Source organism: Rhinoderma darwinii, chromosome 1 (genome assembly GCF_050947455.1).
Source record: "Rhinoderma darwinii isolate aRhiDar2 chromosome 1, aRhiDar2.hap1, whole genome shotgun sequence".
Classification (NCBI taxonomy): domain Eukaryota; kingdom Metazoa; phylum Chordata; class Amphibia; order Anura; family Rhinodermatidae; genus Rhinoderma; species Rhinoderma darwinii.
Genome location: NC_134687.1, coordinates 178,262,994 through 178,280,554, shown reverse-complemented (window position 1 = coordinate 178,280,554; position 17,561 = coordinate 178,262,994). Strand labels below are relative to the sequence as shown.

The 17,561-nt window shown below is 40.7% G+C and overlaps 1 protein-coding gene across 1 annotated transcript in view; it reads right to left on the bottom strand.

Annotated features, from left to right (window-relative positions):
* Nucleotides 1-17,561, bottom strand: part of SLC39A8 (solute carrier family 39 member 8) — a 66,332-nt gene that overhangs the window by 15,896 nt on the left and 32,875 nt on the right. Inside the window, exons 2-5 of the mRNA XM_075849763.1 lie at nucleotides 14,850-15,000; nucleotides 6,465-6,634; nucleotides 5,648-5,770; nucleotides 5,383-5,547 (exon numbers count right to left, since the gene is read on the bottom strand). Coding sequence (XP_075705878.1) covers nucleotides 5,383-5,547; nucleotides 5,648-5,770; nucleotides 6,465-6,634; nucleotides 14,850-15,000 — 609 coding nt within the window. The remainder of the gene's footprint in view (nucleotides 1-5,382; nucleotides 5,548-5,647; nucleotides 5,771-6,464; nucleotides 6,635-14,849; nucleotides 15,001-17,561) is intronic.

Below are 17,561 nucleotides of genomic sequence, written 5' to 3'. Positions count from 1 at the left end.
GTAAGAGCAGAGTTCACAGCAGCACTGAATCTGCACGCTCATCTCCTGAAATACTCTATGCTCCCTTAAACTCTGTGGACAGGTCAGGATCCTGTTTCTTTTAAATGCTGCACTGTAGAGCAGCCTTATATAGTGGATCGAGCGGGTTCCCCAGCAGCATTTAAAAGAAACAGGATCCTGACCTGTCCACAGAATTTAAGGCAGCGCAGCACAGAGTATTTCAGGAGAGGAGCGTGTGATTGGCTGCAGAGGCCGCTGCAGCCTGTGATTGGCTGCAGAGGCTGCTGCAGCCTGTGATTGGCTGCAGAGGCGGTCACGTGGGATGAAGTGTCATCCCTGGAGGCCGGCCTTCTGACGTCATCCTGACGTGCGTGACCGCCACTACAGCCTGTGATTGGCTGCAGCGGCGACATGGATGAAACGTCATCGCTGGAGGCCGGACAGGAGGAATGTAGGTATGAACGTATTTTTTTTATTTTTTTATTACATTAAAATTGTATTTTCCGTGCGCCGAGCATGTACTGTCAAGGTTGCTGAAAGAGTTAGTGCAGCCCATTAACTCTTTCAGCACCCTGGACAGTACCATGCTCGGCGCACGGAAATTACAGGTTCGGTCAGAACTAGTTCGGTCCGAATCTAACTTTTTCGTGAAATACGGCGAACTAGCCGAACCAAACTTTTCATAAGTTCGCTCATCTCTATTCACAGGTATTTAGAGATTCCCATTCAATTACTAATTAGGTTGCTGTAAGGGTATGTGCACACGGTAGCAGGCTTTTACGTCTGAAAAGACAGACTGTTTTCAGGAGAAGACAGACTGTTTTCAGGAGAAAACAGCTGCCTCGTTTCAGACGTAAATGCTCCTCCTCGCATTTTGCGAGGCTTCTCTGACAGCCGTAAATTTTGAGCTGTGCTTCATTGAGTTCAATGAAGAACGGCTCAAATTACGTCAGAAAGAAGTGTCCTGCACTTCTTTTGATGAGGCTGTATTTTTACGCGTCGTCGTTTGACAGCTGTCAAACGACGACGCGTAAATGACAGGTCGTTGGCACAGTACGTCGGCAAACCCATTCAAATGAATGGGCATATGTTTGCCGACGTATTGTAGCTTTATTTTCAGACTTAAAACGAGGCATAATACGCCTCGTTTACGTCTGAAAATAGGTCGTGTGAACCCAGCCTAATAGCTTGTGGTTATATCATTCTTCACATATTATTAAGCTATGTGGTGAATATAAGCTGTACATGCGATTTTACTCTTATTATGTAATAACCAATAACCTATGCTTTTATTATAAATATATGATTTCCGCATTTATGTTTTTTTATTCTCTCAGGTACAATGAAGAATTACAGACCAAGCAATAGCAGACCAATAGAAAGAAAAGAAGACCAGGCACTACACCATATATTAACCAATGCTTTTTATTGTTGCACTACTGTTAAAAAAAAATTAAGGGTACTAAATTCTGTTCTGATATTTAGGACTTTATGTATGTTTTGATTACATTTGTCTATTATTGTCTATTACTTTAATCCTGAAGAAGGACCCCTGGGTTTGAACAATGATACAACTATGGAACCACACATGCTAAATAAATAATACCTAAGTGCAAGAAATAAGATTGTAGTACTGTTAGTTCTTTCTAATAACATACACTAAAACATATGAAAATTAAGGCCGCATGAAAAATTAAGGAATGTCTATTTTCTATGAACTACTCAGATCTAATGGGAAAACGATCTAAATAAATCATTAACTACAACACAATGGCAAGAAATATTTCCTGACCTTCAGATGTATTTCCCCAGCAACTTAAATCAGACACTAGTTTTAAATACAACTGCTCTCCAATTTGCTGGTGGAACTGTGGGGCGATTGGATCCGTAGCTCATATTTTACAGGATTGCACAACGATAGACACAAACTGCCAACACAACTAGCACTCCTTTTGTATTAACATAGACTTGATCTCTTCTTAAAGAGGCTCTGTCACCAGATTTTGCAACCCCTATCTGCTATTGCAGCAGATAGGCGCTGCAATGTAGATTACAGTAACGTTTTTATTTTAAAAAAACGAGCATTTTTGGCCAAGTTATGACCATTTTTGTATTTATGCAAATGAGGCTTGCAAAAGTACAACTGGGCGTGTTTACAGTAAAAGTACAACTGGGCGTGTATTATGTGTGTACATCGGGGCGTTTTTACTTCTTTTACTAGCTGGGCGTTAGGAATGGGAGTGTATGATGCTGACGAATCAGCATCATCCACTTCTGTTCGTTAAGACCCAGCTTCTGGCAGTGCAGACACACAGCGTGTTCTCGAGAGATCACGCTGTGACGTCACTCACTTCCTGCCCCAGGTCCTGCATCGTGTCGGCCACATCGGCACCAGAGGCTACAGTTGATTCTGCAGCAGCATCAGCGTTTGCAGGTAAGTAGCTACATCGATTTACCTGCAAACGCCGATGCTGCTGCAGAATCAACTGTAGCCTCTGGTGCCGATGTGTCCTCGCTCGTCCGACACGATGCAGGACCTGGGGCAGGAAGTGAGTGACGACACAGCGTGATCTCTCGAGAACACGCTGTGTCTGTGCACTGCCAGAAGCTGGGCGTTCTGAAGAGAAGTGGATGATACTTCTCGTCAGAACGCCCAGCTAGTAAAAGGAGTAAAAACGGCCAGATGTAACACACATAATACACGCCCAGTTGGACTTTTGCAAGCCTCATTTGCATAAATACAAAAATGGTCATAACTTGGCCAAAAATGCTCGTTTTTTAAAAATAAAACCGTTACTCTTATCTACATTGCAGCGCCTATCTGCTGCAATAGCAGATAGGGGTTGCAAAATCTGGTGACAGAGCCTCTTTAAGTTTGTAAATTAATCTCTAACATGTTGATATCTGACAAACTTGTTATAACTAGGACATGGGAAAGAAAAAACATGCAACCACATGTTTAAAAAGCTATCAACATAGTTCATACCATCCGTGGATACAAGAGAATGTTTGTCTTGCAAAGCCACAGTTTTTCCCTTTTAAAAAATATTGAGACACATGGGTTGAAACCATTGCCTTTTCTTAGGCTACATTCACATGACAGTGGAAAAAAAATGGCCATGAAAAACTGATCAACGATCAGTTTTTCATGGCCATTTTGCATCAGTGGGTCTCTAAATTTTCATCCATTTCAAGTCCGTCTGTCCGTTTTTAATGGCCGTTTGACATCTGTTTGCCATCCGTTTTTCATGGCCGTTAAAAGGATGGATTTAAATTTTTTTGTTTTTTTTGTCCCAACCCCCTGAAAACACCACAGTGCCCATGTAGATAATGCTGCAATATCCCTGTAGATAGTGCCACAGTGCCCACTGTAAATAATGCCCACATAGGGCCAGTGCCCACATAGTACCACAGTGCCTACATATAAAGTCACATAGTGCCCACATATAAAGTGCCAGTGCCCACATATTGTCACAGTGCCCATTGTAGATAGTGTCAGTGCCCACATAGTACCACAGTGCCCACATATAAAGTGACATGGTGCCCACATACAAAGTGCCAGAGCCCAAATAGTGCCACAGTGCTGGTGTAGATAGCGCCAGTGTCCCCTGTAGATAGTGCCACAGTGCCCACATATAAATTGACATAGTGCCCACATATAAAGTGCCAGTGCCCACATAGTGCCACAATGACCATTGCAGATAGTGCCACAGTGCCCACAAATTGCCAAAGCCCACATAGTGCCACAGAGGGCATGTAGATAATGTCACACCGCCTATATAGTGCCACAGTGCCCATGTAGATAGCGCCACACCACCCTGTAGGTAGCACCCCCCCTGTATATAGCATCACCCCTTGTAGATAGCGCCACTGTAGCTCCCTGTAGAAGCTGAATACCTATGGCCGGGGATTCCGCACATAGACTGAGCCCCTGACGTCTCTGTCCATATATGGACAGTGATGTCAGGGGCTTTCTCTAAGGGCAAAATCCCCTGCCAGAGTGTCGGCAGCGCTCTGGCCAGGGATTCCATTCCAGGAGTAACCCCTTGATGTCACTGTCCATATATAGATAGTGACGCCGAGGGCTTATCCAGAAGCAGAATCCCCGGACAGAGTGGGGTCTGGCCGTCGCGGATTCTGCTTCTACAGGGAGCTACAGTAGCGCTATCTACGGAGGAGGGAGGCTGCCATCAACAGGGGGTTGCTATCTACATGGGGGGTTGGTGCTATCTACTGGGGGGGGGGGGTCCGCATATATGGACAGTGACGTCAAGGGCTTTCCCAAGAAAGGAGTCCCGGCCAGAGATCTTGCGATGCTCTGGCCGAGGACTCCATTGTTGAAAGCCCAACATCACTGTCTATATATGGATAGTGATGTCAGGGGCTTCCCCAGGCTCAGCACTCAAAAGTAGCAGAGTCCTCAGCCAGGAACAGTTTTTACCGGACGTTACAAGGATTGATTCCTGAAAAGCAGCCGGTAAAAACTGATCCATTGAGTTCTATGGGAGCCACCTGGCAGGTGAAAACGGCAAAAAATAGGACATGTCATATTTATTGACAGCCAGTAATCACAGGATTTGGACATGGATTTGCACATGGAACATTCGCCAAACAAATACCCCCCCCCCCCCCATATTGTCCCCAGTGATAGGGCTAGCAGATTTTTTTTATATTTGCACAATATTTCAACTTTTCCATACAGTCCCCATTAAAATTCCTAGTAGAGCAAATTAGGATATCAGGGTGTCCCCAATCCGGACGCCCCTCTACTAGTCAGAGCGCAGACAAAGAACATGACATTTGAAAGGAAATTATCTGTAATTTGTCACGCTCTGTAAACATGGATAGTGTTATAAATCTTACTCCATCCCATGAAATCCGAATAAGGCTAAGATCATATATGCTCGGCGCCTCCATTGCAAATTCTGACAGTTTAGATGGGAGCAATCGCGCTGCAAACAGCGCTATTATACCTATCAAATCAACAGACACCACGACAGAACCTTAACGGACCCCATTGTAAGTCAATGGGTTCTATTGGGCACCAGTGGAATTTATTGTATGACGAGCCCGGCACTGTGTCGGGAATTCTAATATAAGAGGAAGCCACGATATAGATGTGAATAGAGCCTTATCCTTTGTAAACTCTACAGTGGAAGTTAGCCTTGTTATATCAAGTACCCAGCCCTATTGGACCTGAAGATGAGAAACTCTGCAAAAGATGATTTTTTTATGGGTCAAATGTTCATTGTCAAAGACTCTTTTTAAAATACTATTGAAAAAAGTTAATTCTATTCACTTTCAATACTCTCTAGCCCCCCCCCCCCCACCAAACACCACAAGCGTATAGAAAAAAGCAAATATGGAAAGAATATATCATACCTTTGATGAAATAACACTGACTTGATCCGGGATGACAGTACCATTTAGTTCTGTTATAGCAGAATTCACATACATGGTGGCTCCATTTCTATTTTTGCACGTTTGGTGTCCTGTGTTCATTTCCTGGTGAGGAGGATGGTCAATTTCTAAGTGAGTGTGGACCCCCTAAAATACAAAGAAAAAATATACAAGTTGAAATGGTGTTTTCAAGTCCGCTTAAAAAACCACAGTCCAGAACTGCTGCATAGTTACATAGTAATCTTACTTCTCCATAGATGTTCAGAGCCATTTTCAATATCCTCTCAACAAACATTAGCATGTAGAAGCCTCCAAAAATAGCCACTGCTTTTGAAATGTAATTATCATGTTTAGGATCAAATCCAAATGCCTGCAACAAGATACACAAGTGTTAGTTAGCTTGAATCTCTTATCGTACTGTAGTTGCTTTCAAACTAAAACAAAGACAGTCTGTCCTGTCTACTTTGGCATTCTCGAGTAAATGTCACAATGAGTCTTTGCAAGTTTTTTAAAAAAAAATATATATATAAAACGTCATAAAAATATAAATGAGAATGTACAAGGCCAGATCAAGGTCTTTGGAGACCCCTGGGCAAAAGACCGTGTGTGGGTCCCATCAGCAGGAAGGAGGGAAAAATCAGGCTACAGATGGAAAGTATACAGCTAATTAAAACCACCACAAAAGGTTAGTGCCATAAAGTACCAATAGAATACCACTATTTTAAGTGTAAGAAGCAGATAAGAACGTTTGTGGCTAATAGTGGAACAAAAAGTGTTCCATTCTTTATTATGGTTTCTCACTACGCCTTTCGCAGCGGAGTCACACATGGTAAAAGAGGGGGGGGGGGGGCGCTTGGAAGCTGGTCCCTTTGTCCATGCTATGAAAATGACCCTGAGAATGTACGTTCAATTTGTTCAATTTTCTCTCCTTAGATAATTATTTTCCATTTAAGCATCATGACAAACAGAACTACTGTACATAGATTCAATGTTATTAACATGTTTAGATCATAATCATACAAAGGTGCCCCCCCCCCTCACCTTAAAGTGAGAAAGAAACTTACCTCTGGAATAAGCTGAAATATAGCATTCGAAAACAAGGTTCCGATAGCCAATCCCACAAAGTAAGTTAATATTTTTGGAAAATAAGGCTTCTTTACTAGAGGGGTAATAAATAGTCCAACCAGTGATGTCAAATTAATGATTGTTACTGTCAGAAAGCTAAATCCCCAAACTGCAAAAAAATAAAAACAGAAAGTCCACGTGTTCAACAACTTTGCAAGTAATAAGAGAATAACAGTTGCTACAATATGTGATAAACGGTTATGCTGGTCTGTCATAAAAAAAAAAAAACAATCCAAAAATATTTTATTCATTTATTTATATATATATATATATATATATATATATACACACACACACATACACACATATATATATATTATATATATATTTTATAATTGGATATATTTATATTAGATATAGAATTTCCACTGCGAGCGGTTCTATAAAATCTCCTTTTAAATTTGTCGATGTATTAATGTATTCAAAACAGGCACAGAGAGCGCATGAATGTTGATTTGAGGAAATAAAGTATATTAAGAATATTCGATCGATGTTAGTATGTGATTACGATAAAAACTGGAATATGACAGATTTACTTTAAGTCTAAAGAGAGGTTTGCGTAGCAACATTTACATTTTATGGACAATCAGCAGGAAAACCGTCAATGCTCGAGAAAAATATGAAAGTAGCTTGCCTACAGACAGAATAAAACTATAAATAAAGTGGTAAACACATGGCTACCCAGAGACACTTAACTATGGCCTAATTCGTTTTGATCTTTTGGACCCCATCAGCACAGTGGAAGGATCTAGCTTTGTGCCTGGAGACAGTATTTTTTAATAAAACTGACTCTTCTTAAGGGCTTATTCAGACGAACGTGATATACGTCCGTGCTACGCGCGTGATTTTCAGGCGCGTCGCACGGACTTATGGGGCCGTTCAGACTATCAGTGAATTTCACGCAGCGTATGTCCGCTGCGTGAAACTCATGACATGTCCTATATTTGGCCGTGTTTTGCACTGCACGCACCCATTGAAGTCAATGGGTGCATGCAAATCGCGCTCAACACATGGAAGCACTTCCGGGCGCCGCGCGTGATTCGCGCTACAGTAGTCAAATGAAAACAGAAAAGCACCACGTGTTTTCTGTTTACAAACATAAAAACAGAGTGTCATAATGATACCGGCTGCGCGCACCATATGATGACAACACACGGAGCTTTTGAGGACCTTTTGCGCGCGCAAAACGCACACACTCGTGTGAATCCAGCCTATGGCTGAGTTCACACGGGGCGAATACGCTGCGTAAAGGCACGCAGCGTATCCGCCCTGAGCGCCGCAGGAAATGACAGGCGAAAAACTGCACCAAATTGTGGTTCAGTTTTTCGCCCGGAACGTCCGCTGCAGAAAACTATGCTGAAAATTATGCCCATTAATCCAGATACTGAGTTAGTAACATAATACATCATTTAATGGTAAAAGAGTAAAGTAACATTGTAACAGAAGTCAAGACCAGACCCGGCTGCAGGGACGTGCCATGTTAAGTGAAAATAAGTAACCGTAACGACAGAAAAAAGAAGCTTCTGTAAATTAAATGCTACTCTGGCTGAAAAGCAGATACGGGCAATTCTTGGAATGAAGAAATACATAAAGAAGAGTAAGTTGTACTGTCTTGGCAAACGCCATCTATTGCACCTGCAAGAAAACACTGTCTCTGAGAGACCTCTGACTCATTGAAAAAAAACAGATGTGTCTTGGAACTTGACTCATTACCATTTTAACGTGCCACAATAACTATTCCGAACAGGAGACTGTCAAGGCTTTATAGTAAAAACAGAATGGTTGTATCACAGCTGAAATTTGAGTTTTAGCTCGAAATTAATAACTATAAAACTTCTGTTGTCATTTTGTCCTGTGTAATATGTATTTTACGGACATCCAATGACATTCTGTAGTTACATTATTTTTTATTCACAACATTATTTACTTATTTACATTTTTGATCGTGCACACCAACTAATGTCGTGAATAAACAGGTCCTGAATAGAGAGATCACTACCCATGAACACCCATTGTTCCACATAAATGGGAAATCTGGAAATATTCATTGGCATATATATATATATATATATATATTAACCCCTTCCCTCTTTAGCCACTTTTGACCTTCCTGACAGAGCCTCATTTTTCAAATCTGACATGTGTCACTTTATGTGGTAATAACTCCGGAATGCTTTCACCTATCCAAGCGATTCTGAGATTGTTTTCTCGTGACACATTGGACTTTATGTTACTGGCAAAATTTGCTCGATATGTTCAGTATTTAATTGTGAAAAACACCAAAATTTAGCGAAAAATTGCAAAAATTAGCATTTTTCTCAATTTAAATGTATCTGCTTGTAAGACAGGCAGTTATAATACACAAAATTGTTGCTAATTAACATCCCCCATATGTCTACTTTAGATTGGCATCGTTTTTTGAACATCCTTTTATTTTTCTATGACCTCACAAGGCTTAGAACTTTAGCAGCAATTTCTCACATTTTCAAGAAAATTTCAAAAGGCTATTTTTACAGGGGCCAGTTCAGTTGTGAAGTGGTTTTGAGGGCCTTATATATTAGAAACCCCAAAAAAGTCACCCCATTTTAAAAACTTCACCCCTCAAAGTATTCAAAACAGCATTTAGAAAATGTCTTAACCCTTTAAACATTTCACAGGAATTAAAGCAAAGTAGAGGTGAAATTTACAAATTTCATATTTTTCTGCAGAAATACATTTTTAATACAATTTTTTTTATAACACAGAAGGTTTTACCAGAGAAATGCAACTCAATATTTGTTGCCCAGTTTTTGCAGTTTTAGGAAATATCCCACATGTGGCCGTAGCGTGCTACTGGACTGAAACACCGGCCTCAGAAGCAAAGGAGCACCTAGTGGATTTTGGGGCCTTATTTTTGTTAGAATATATTTTAGGCACCATGTCAGGTTTGAAGGGCTCTTGTGGTGCCAAAACAGTCAAAATCCCCCAAAAGTGACCCCATCTGGGAAACTAGACACCTCAAGGAAATTATCTAGGGGTGTAGTGAGCATTTTCACCGCACAGGTTTTTTACAGAAATTATTGGAAGTAGGCCGTGAAAATTAAAATCAACATTTCTTCAAAGAAAATGTAGGTTTAGCGATTTTTTTTCTCATTTCCACAAGGACTAAAGGAGAAAAAGCACCGCAAAATTTGTAAAGCAATTTCTCCCGAGTAAAACAATACCTCACATGTGGTAATAAACGGTTGTTTGGAGACACGGCGTGGCTGAGAAGGGAAAGAGCGCCATTTGGCTTTTGGAGTTCACATTTAGCAGGAATGGTTTGCGGAGGCCATGTCACATTTACAAAGCCCCTGAGGGGACAAAACAGTGAAAACCCCAAACAAGTGACCCCATTTTGGAAACTATAACCCTTGAGGAAATTATCTAGGGGTATAGTGAGCATTTTGACCCCACAGGTTTTTTGCAGAAATTTTTGCAAGTAGGCTGTGAAAATGAAAATCTAAATTTTTTCAAATAAAATGTAGGTTTAGCTAATTTTTTTTCATTTCCACAAGGACTAAAGGAGAAAAATCACCATAAAATTTGTAAAGAAATTTCTCCCGAGTAAAACAGTACCCCACATGTGGTAATAAACGGCTGTTTGGACACACGGCGAGGCTGAGAAGGGAAAGAGCGCCATTTGGCTTTTGGAACTCAAATTTAGCAGGAATGGTTTGCGGAGGCCATGTTACATTTACAAAGCCCCTGAGGGGACAAAACAGTGGAAACCCCCCACAAGTGACCCCATTTTGGAAACAACACCCATTGAGGAAATTATCTAGGGGTATAGTGAGCGATTTGACACCACAGTTTTTTTGCAGAAATTATTGGAAGTAGGCCCTGAAAATAATAATCTACATTTTTTCAAAGAAAATGTAGGTTTAGCTAATTTTTTCTCATTTCCAGAAGGACTGAAGGAGAAAAAGCACCACAAAATTTGTAAAGCAATTTCTCCCGAGTAAAACAATACCCCACATGTGGTAATAAACGGCTGTTTGGACACACGGCAGGGCTTAGAAGGGAAAGAGCACTATTTGACTTTTTGAGATCACATTTAGCAGGAATGATTTGCGGAGGCCAGGTCACATTTGCAAAGCCCCTGAGGGGACAAAACAATGAAAACGCCCAAAAAGGGACTCCATTTAGGAAACTACACCTCTTGAAGAATGCATCTAGGGGTGTAGTGAGCATTTTGACCCCACAGATGTTTCATAGAATTTATTAGAATTAGGCAGTGAAAATAAAAACAGTCCTTTTTCTTCAATAAGACGTAGCTTTAGCGCAAATTTTTTCATTTTCTCAACAAATAAAGGAAAAAAAGAACCCAACATTTGTAAAGCTATTTCTCCCGAGTACGGCAATACCCCATATGTGGTCATAAACTGCTGTTTGGGCAAACGGCAGGGCTCAGAAGGGAAGGACCGCCATTTGGAGTGCAGATGTTGCTGGATTGGTTTCTGGGCACCTGTGGGCCCAAAACAGTGGAAACCCCCCAGAAGTGACCCCATTTTGTAAACTACACCCCTCAATGCATTTACCAAGGGGTGTAGTAAGCATTTTAACCCTGCAGGTGTTTTGTAGAAATTAGTGTGCGCTCAATGTTGCAGAGTGAAAATGGGATTTTTTCCATAGATATGCCAATATGTGGTGCCCGGCTTGTGCCACCATAACAAGACAGCTCTCTAATTATTATGCGGTGTTTCCCGGTTTTAGAAACACCCTACATGTGGCCCTAATCTTTTGTCTGGACATATGACAGGGCTCAGGAGTGAAGAGTACCATGCGGAGTGGAGGCCTAATTTGGCGATTTACAAAGTATTGGTTCACAACTGCAGAGGCTCAGATGTGAAATAATAAAAAGAAACCCCTGATAAGTGACCCCATTATGGAACTGCACCCCTCAAGGCATTTATTAAGGGGTGTAGTGAGCATTTTCACCCCACAGGTCTTTTCCATAAATGAATGCGCTGCGGATGGTGCAAATTAAAAATTTATATTTTTCCCTAGATATGCCATTCAGTGGCAAATATGTCATGCCCAGCTTATGACGCTGGAGACACACACCACAAAAATTGTTAAAAGGGTTCTCACGGGTATGACGGTGCCATATATGTTGAAGGAAACTGCTGTTTGGGCACGCTGTAGGGTTCAGGGCCGAGGGAGCACCATTTGGCTTTTGGAGAGCGGATTTTGCTTGGTACTATATTTGTTTGAGTATTGCTGGTGTTTTATAATGTGGGGGTACATGTAAGCGGGGCGGAGTATATAAGGGGCATAGTCAGGTGGTATAAAAAAATAAAAATAATCCATAGATGTGTGTTACGCTGTGAAGCAATCCTTTCTGCACAGGCCGGTGTCGCACTGATAAATGGTGTCATTTCTTATCCCCCTTTTGGTCCACACTCCGCGCCTTTGTAGTTTGGGGAATTTTGCTGGGAAAGTATTATCCTGGTATAATACGGGCACCGTCGCTTCCATCGGATATGATTGGGCCCTCCCTTCCTGGTTCCCTAATTTTAGGTCCTTGATAAATCGCCTCTTGAAACAGAAGAAATGTTCTCCTCGGGCACAACTGCATATTTTTTTATTTCCTGACTTATTGGAGCCATAACTAATTTTATTTTTCATAGACGTAGCGGTATGAGGGCTGGTTTGTTGCGGGACGAGCTGTAGTTATTATTGGTACCATTTTGGGGTACATGTGACTTTTTGATCACCTTTTATCCTATTTTTTGGGATGCCAGGTAAACCAAAAAACGCAATTCTGGCACAGCTTTTTTTGTTTTTTTTTTTATACAGAGTTCACCACGCATTATAAACTACATGTTACCTTTATTCTGCGGGTCAGTACGATTCCGGCGATACCTCATTTATAGAACTTTTTTATGTTTTACAACTTTTTGCACAATAAAATTACTTTTGTAAAAAGAATGTATTTTTTCTGTCGCCAAGTTGTGAGAACCATAACGTTTTAATTTTTTTGTCGACGGAGTTGTATGAGGGCTTGTTTTTTGCGGGACGAGCTATAGTTTTTATAGGTACCATTTTTGGATACGTGCGACTTTTTGATCACTTTTTATTGTAATATTTGTAGGGCAAAGTGACTAAAAAACAGAAACTCTGGTAACGTTTTTTACGGGTTTTTTTTACGCTGTTCACCGCGTGCAATAAATAATATAATATTTTGATACCTCCGGTCGTTACGGTCGTGGCGATACCAAATACATATGGTTTATTATTATTTTTCAATAATAAAGGACTTGATAAGAGTAAAAGGGGGATTGTGTGTTATTTGATTACTTGAAACTTTTATTGTTTTCAAACTTTTATTTTTTGCACTTTTTTTTACACTTTTTTATACTTTTTTTACACTTTTTCTCAAGTCCCACTAGGGGACTTGAAGGTCCAACGGTCAGATTTTTTTTTTTCTAATACATTGCACTACCTATGTAGTGCAATGTATTAGATCTGTCAGTCATTCACTGACAGCAAGCCGTTTAGGCTTCGCCTCCCGGCGGGGCCTAAATCGGCTTCCGTAATGGCAGAGCAGGAGACCATTGTGTCTCCTGTTGCCATAACAGCAGTCGCCAGTCCCGATTGCCTGTCAGGGCTGGCGATCTGCTTGTAACCGCTACGATGCAGCAATCGCTTTCGATTGCTGCATCGAAGGGGTTAATGGCAGGGATCGGAGCTAGCTCCAGTTCCTGCCGTTACAGGTGGATGTCAGCTGTACAGTACAGCTGACTTCCACCGCTGATGACGCCGGATCAGCTCCTGACCCGGCGCCATCTTGCCGGCAGCTACGGAAGCCGATCAGGCTCCGCCGCCGGGCGGATCTTGACCGGCTTCGGTGCTAGGCAGACCGGGAGGCCAGTATTAGGCCTCCGGTTGCCATTGCAGCCACCGGAACCCCGGCAATTTCATTACTGGGGTTCCGATGAGCTGCAAACACCTTAAGTGCAGCGATCGCGTTTGAGCGCTGCACTTAAGGGGTTAATGGCGGGGATCGAAGCTAATTTCGGTCCCCGCCGTTACAGTCGGATGTCAGCTGTAAGATACAGCTGAGATCCGGTGATGATGGGACCGGCTCAGCTTCTGAGCCGGTGCCAAACGTTTGACGTACATGTACGGCAAGATGCGGGAAGTCAGTACTTTCCATGACGTACATGTACGTCAAATGTCGGGAAGGGGTTAAGGAGTAATCAAAATAAACTGATAAAACTGGCTCCAGTGGTGTGTGTGTGACAAATAGGGAAATTAGATTGTGAGCCCCATTGGACACAGGGACATGAATGGTATATGGAATATGTTGGCGCTATACTGTACATGCAACGGGAAATAAATCAAATGCAAGTTGGTGAAGGGAGGCCGTTGTGCTAGGATCATGACGATTGACCAAGCCTGTTGTAGAAAATTGGAATGCAGAAAATAGTAACATTAGTTACAAAGATATCACAAGTCATCTGTAAATAGATTTACAGGTTGTTAAACGAAGTGAAGGTATTGATGATTACGTGGAATATGAATAATTAGATGGAAGCAGCGAGCAGTAATATCATTTATACAACCAGTTTCATATTCTGCTTTGTTTGGCAAATCTTGATGTACTTTTGCTAACTAGTCTTCAAATACAATGTGGTCTTTTAGACAATCTGCCTTATCTGTCTTTTTACAGTATAATAAAGTTCTGGTATTTTACAGGACATTTTATGTATCTATAGTTATTGTTGACCTTCCAGCATGTATTGTCCTGTAAACATGAAATTGTCATGAAGAAACATCAAGCTGTGTCATATAAAACTCACATATGATGCAAGTTGGTTCATACCAGGCGGTCATTACTATAGTTTTATAAAAGTGCAACTGTATGATTTTAAGACCTCTTTTATGGGTGCAATTATCCTTCACAATACAGTGTAATAGTGGAAGCTCCAAGTGTCTACATGATCTCTTGCACATATACTATGGGCCTCATTTTCAAAATGGTCTTGTTGCCCATAGCAACCAATAATTGTTCAGCTTTCATTTTTCAGAGTTTAAAAAATGAAAGCTTAACTCTTATTGGTTGCTATGGGGAACAAGGCTGAATTTTAATTTAAAGGAGTTTTCCAGTCCTAAGAAATTGATGGTCTATCCCCTGTGAATATCTTCGAGAATGAACGGATTCCAAAATACACCAATATGTGCAGAAAAAGTAAATAAATAACTGTGCTTCCAAACTGCTAAAAGTATAGGTAAAGTGTAGGGATTTTCGTCCCATACCAATAACACATTTCGCAGTTGAGAATTTAATCATGTTGTACCTTGTGTGGGGGTAGGTCTTTCATTGGATTCTTCCTCATTTGTACATGGGTGAGTAAACATTACATACAAAAGGGCCGGACAAGCATCTCGAAAATTTACATCTGTAATCTGGTTTCCATAGTGAGCAAAGATTTCTTCATTAGTGTAGCACTAAAAGACAGAAGGGAAAGACTATTGGATTAAAACACTATATAATCTATATATATCTATATCTTTATAATCTGTCATTTTCTTTAAAAAAAAAAAAACTGAACTCTATAGGACTGCATATGTAGCTTTTCTCCTACGTAGTGCAAGGTGTCCTGTAAGAACTGCAACACCGTCTCATTTTATTTTACTTTTCGGACTAGAGATATGTCAGAGAAAACTGGAAAGGGTAGTCCGCTTAATCTCTTTTTGTTAGAAGGGTTCCTTGGTTAAAGACTGATCATAGGGTGTCCCATTACTAGGACCCCCAGTGATTAGCTGTAATCTACTGGGGACCTGACAGAAAGCGTTCAATTCTCCTACAGCACCGCCACAGGAGAAATGAGGCAATACACAGTGCCCTGTAAAACCATAGGCCGTCTATGCAAAGCAAAAGACATACTGGGTCCTCCAGAGAGTTGTTCTATGTAGCCACTCTTGGCTCTGGATAATAGATGGGGGTCTCGAATAGGAAAACCCACTCTTAATTCTGAATGAACTAATAGGCTATTTGAAAATGGGTTTTCTAAACCACATCTTTTCCAACATTTATACATGTTTAATGAAGTACAGAATTGCCGCTGATTCTTTTGTATATTTTTCATTGACTAACAGTACAGGATTTTCTATGACAATTCATATACCACTCAGACTTTATAACAAGTTGCTATTTTCCGCTTTAGTGCCTGTGTATATGGTTCAGATCTCCCCCTAAAAACACATTCTTGAGGACTGCATTATCGTATTACTTTTCCTATATATTAATACTTGAATGTATCACTTGAATTAGGGTTGTCACGACACCAGAATTTGGACTTTGATACTGATATTTGTGTAGTATTGCAATACTCGATACCAAAACGATACTTCGGGAATAATAATAATAGAAAAAAAGTTCTTCCATTTTCTGATGTGAAGCACGTGGTGTGATGAATTTTGAATGTGCCTTACATTAATAGTAATTAATCCCATCATGTTCCTCAGTCATAATGGACAACATTGGGTTAATGTGTGAGGTACATGATTTGGTTAATTACTATTAATGTGAGGCACATGGAGGATCAAAATTCATAGTACTTCATGCCATACATTAATAAGTGAAAGAAAGCCGTTTTTATTTTATAACAGCGTAAATGATGCTATAAAATTTGTTATTACGGTTGTGACTATACCGAATATGTGTATATTTTATGTATTGAGACTTATTTTAATGTTTATTGTAAAAAATTTGTGTATTTTTTATTTTATTTAACGTTACTATTATTTTGAAATTTTAATGTACTGGCATATATCTATATGCCAGTACATTAGCCTGTGTACTGATAGGTATGTCCTAACAACTGCCTGTGTACTACGTATGCTCTAACAACAGGAAATATGGTAAAACAGCCCTGGAGTCCTTAAATGGACCCTGGGCTGTCTGCCCATATATGGTATGTCCCTCGATCGCGTCACAGGGATTCCCTGAAACGTGATCTAAAGGGCATCCCCCCATCTTATCTTCCCCTTGAATGCTGCGGTCAGCTTTGATCACAGCATTCAGGGGAATAGCGGTGGAGATGAGAGGTTTCGCTGATCTCCGCAGTTAGAGCGGGGCTGCGGCTGTGTAATACAGCCATTGCCCCGCTCTCGATAATAAGTGCGCGCACAGTCAGCATGAGGTGATGCGGCCAGCGCTGCACTAATGAGCGACGGCGCAGGCACTGAAGACAGAACATGGGGCTGGTTTGTAGTGCGCCCAACATGTTCTGTCTTCAGTGCCGGCAATCATTAGTGCAGCACTGGTCGCATCACATCATGATGACTGTGTGCACACACTTGTCAGGACTCAGGAGCGGGGCAATGGCTGTATCACACAGCCGCAGCCCCGCTCTAACTACACTCATGTGTTACTATACTTCGCTGTATAGCCGCACAGCTTAGTTTCGAAATGCATGAATTAACGTTATTGAACCATTTGAGGGTGCACGGTATTGAAACAGTATTGAAGTTTTGATGCATCGTGCAACCCCAACTTGTATTTTGGATACTCCTGGTAATGCATATAGTTTGGATATGCATACAGTATATCACATACTGTTTAGTAAGATAACTAATGCATTACACTCATTTTAAGCAGATTTCAAGAAGAAAACATTTTTTTTTTAGAACGTATTTGAGTAAGAGAATTGAGACTGGGTGAATGGTGTTTCGGATGAGATAACAGACTAAGTAAGTGTCCTAGTGGCATCAGATACAGAAGAAGGGAGTGACTAGAAATTGTGAAAACTGATGACTGAGACAATTTTGAAGATAACATTTCTTTCACTATGTCTGTAAACGGAGTTAAACAGATAAGAGCAATTCATTGACGTTTCCTCTACAGAGACAACGATTCTCTGTTAGTATAAATTATAACACATGACATTAATCTAAATAGATTATAGTCCATGTGTAAATTGTTTTTTTTAATTTAATAATCAATAATCACAAGTAAAAGTATTAAACCTATATCATATATAGATTAAGTAAATATTAGTAGTTAA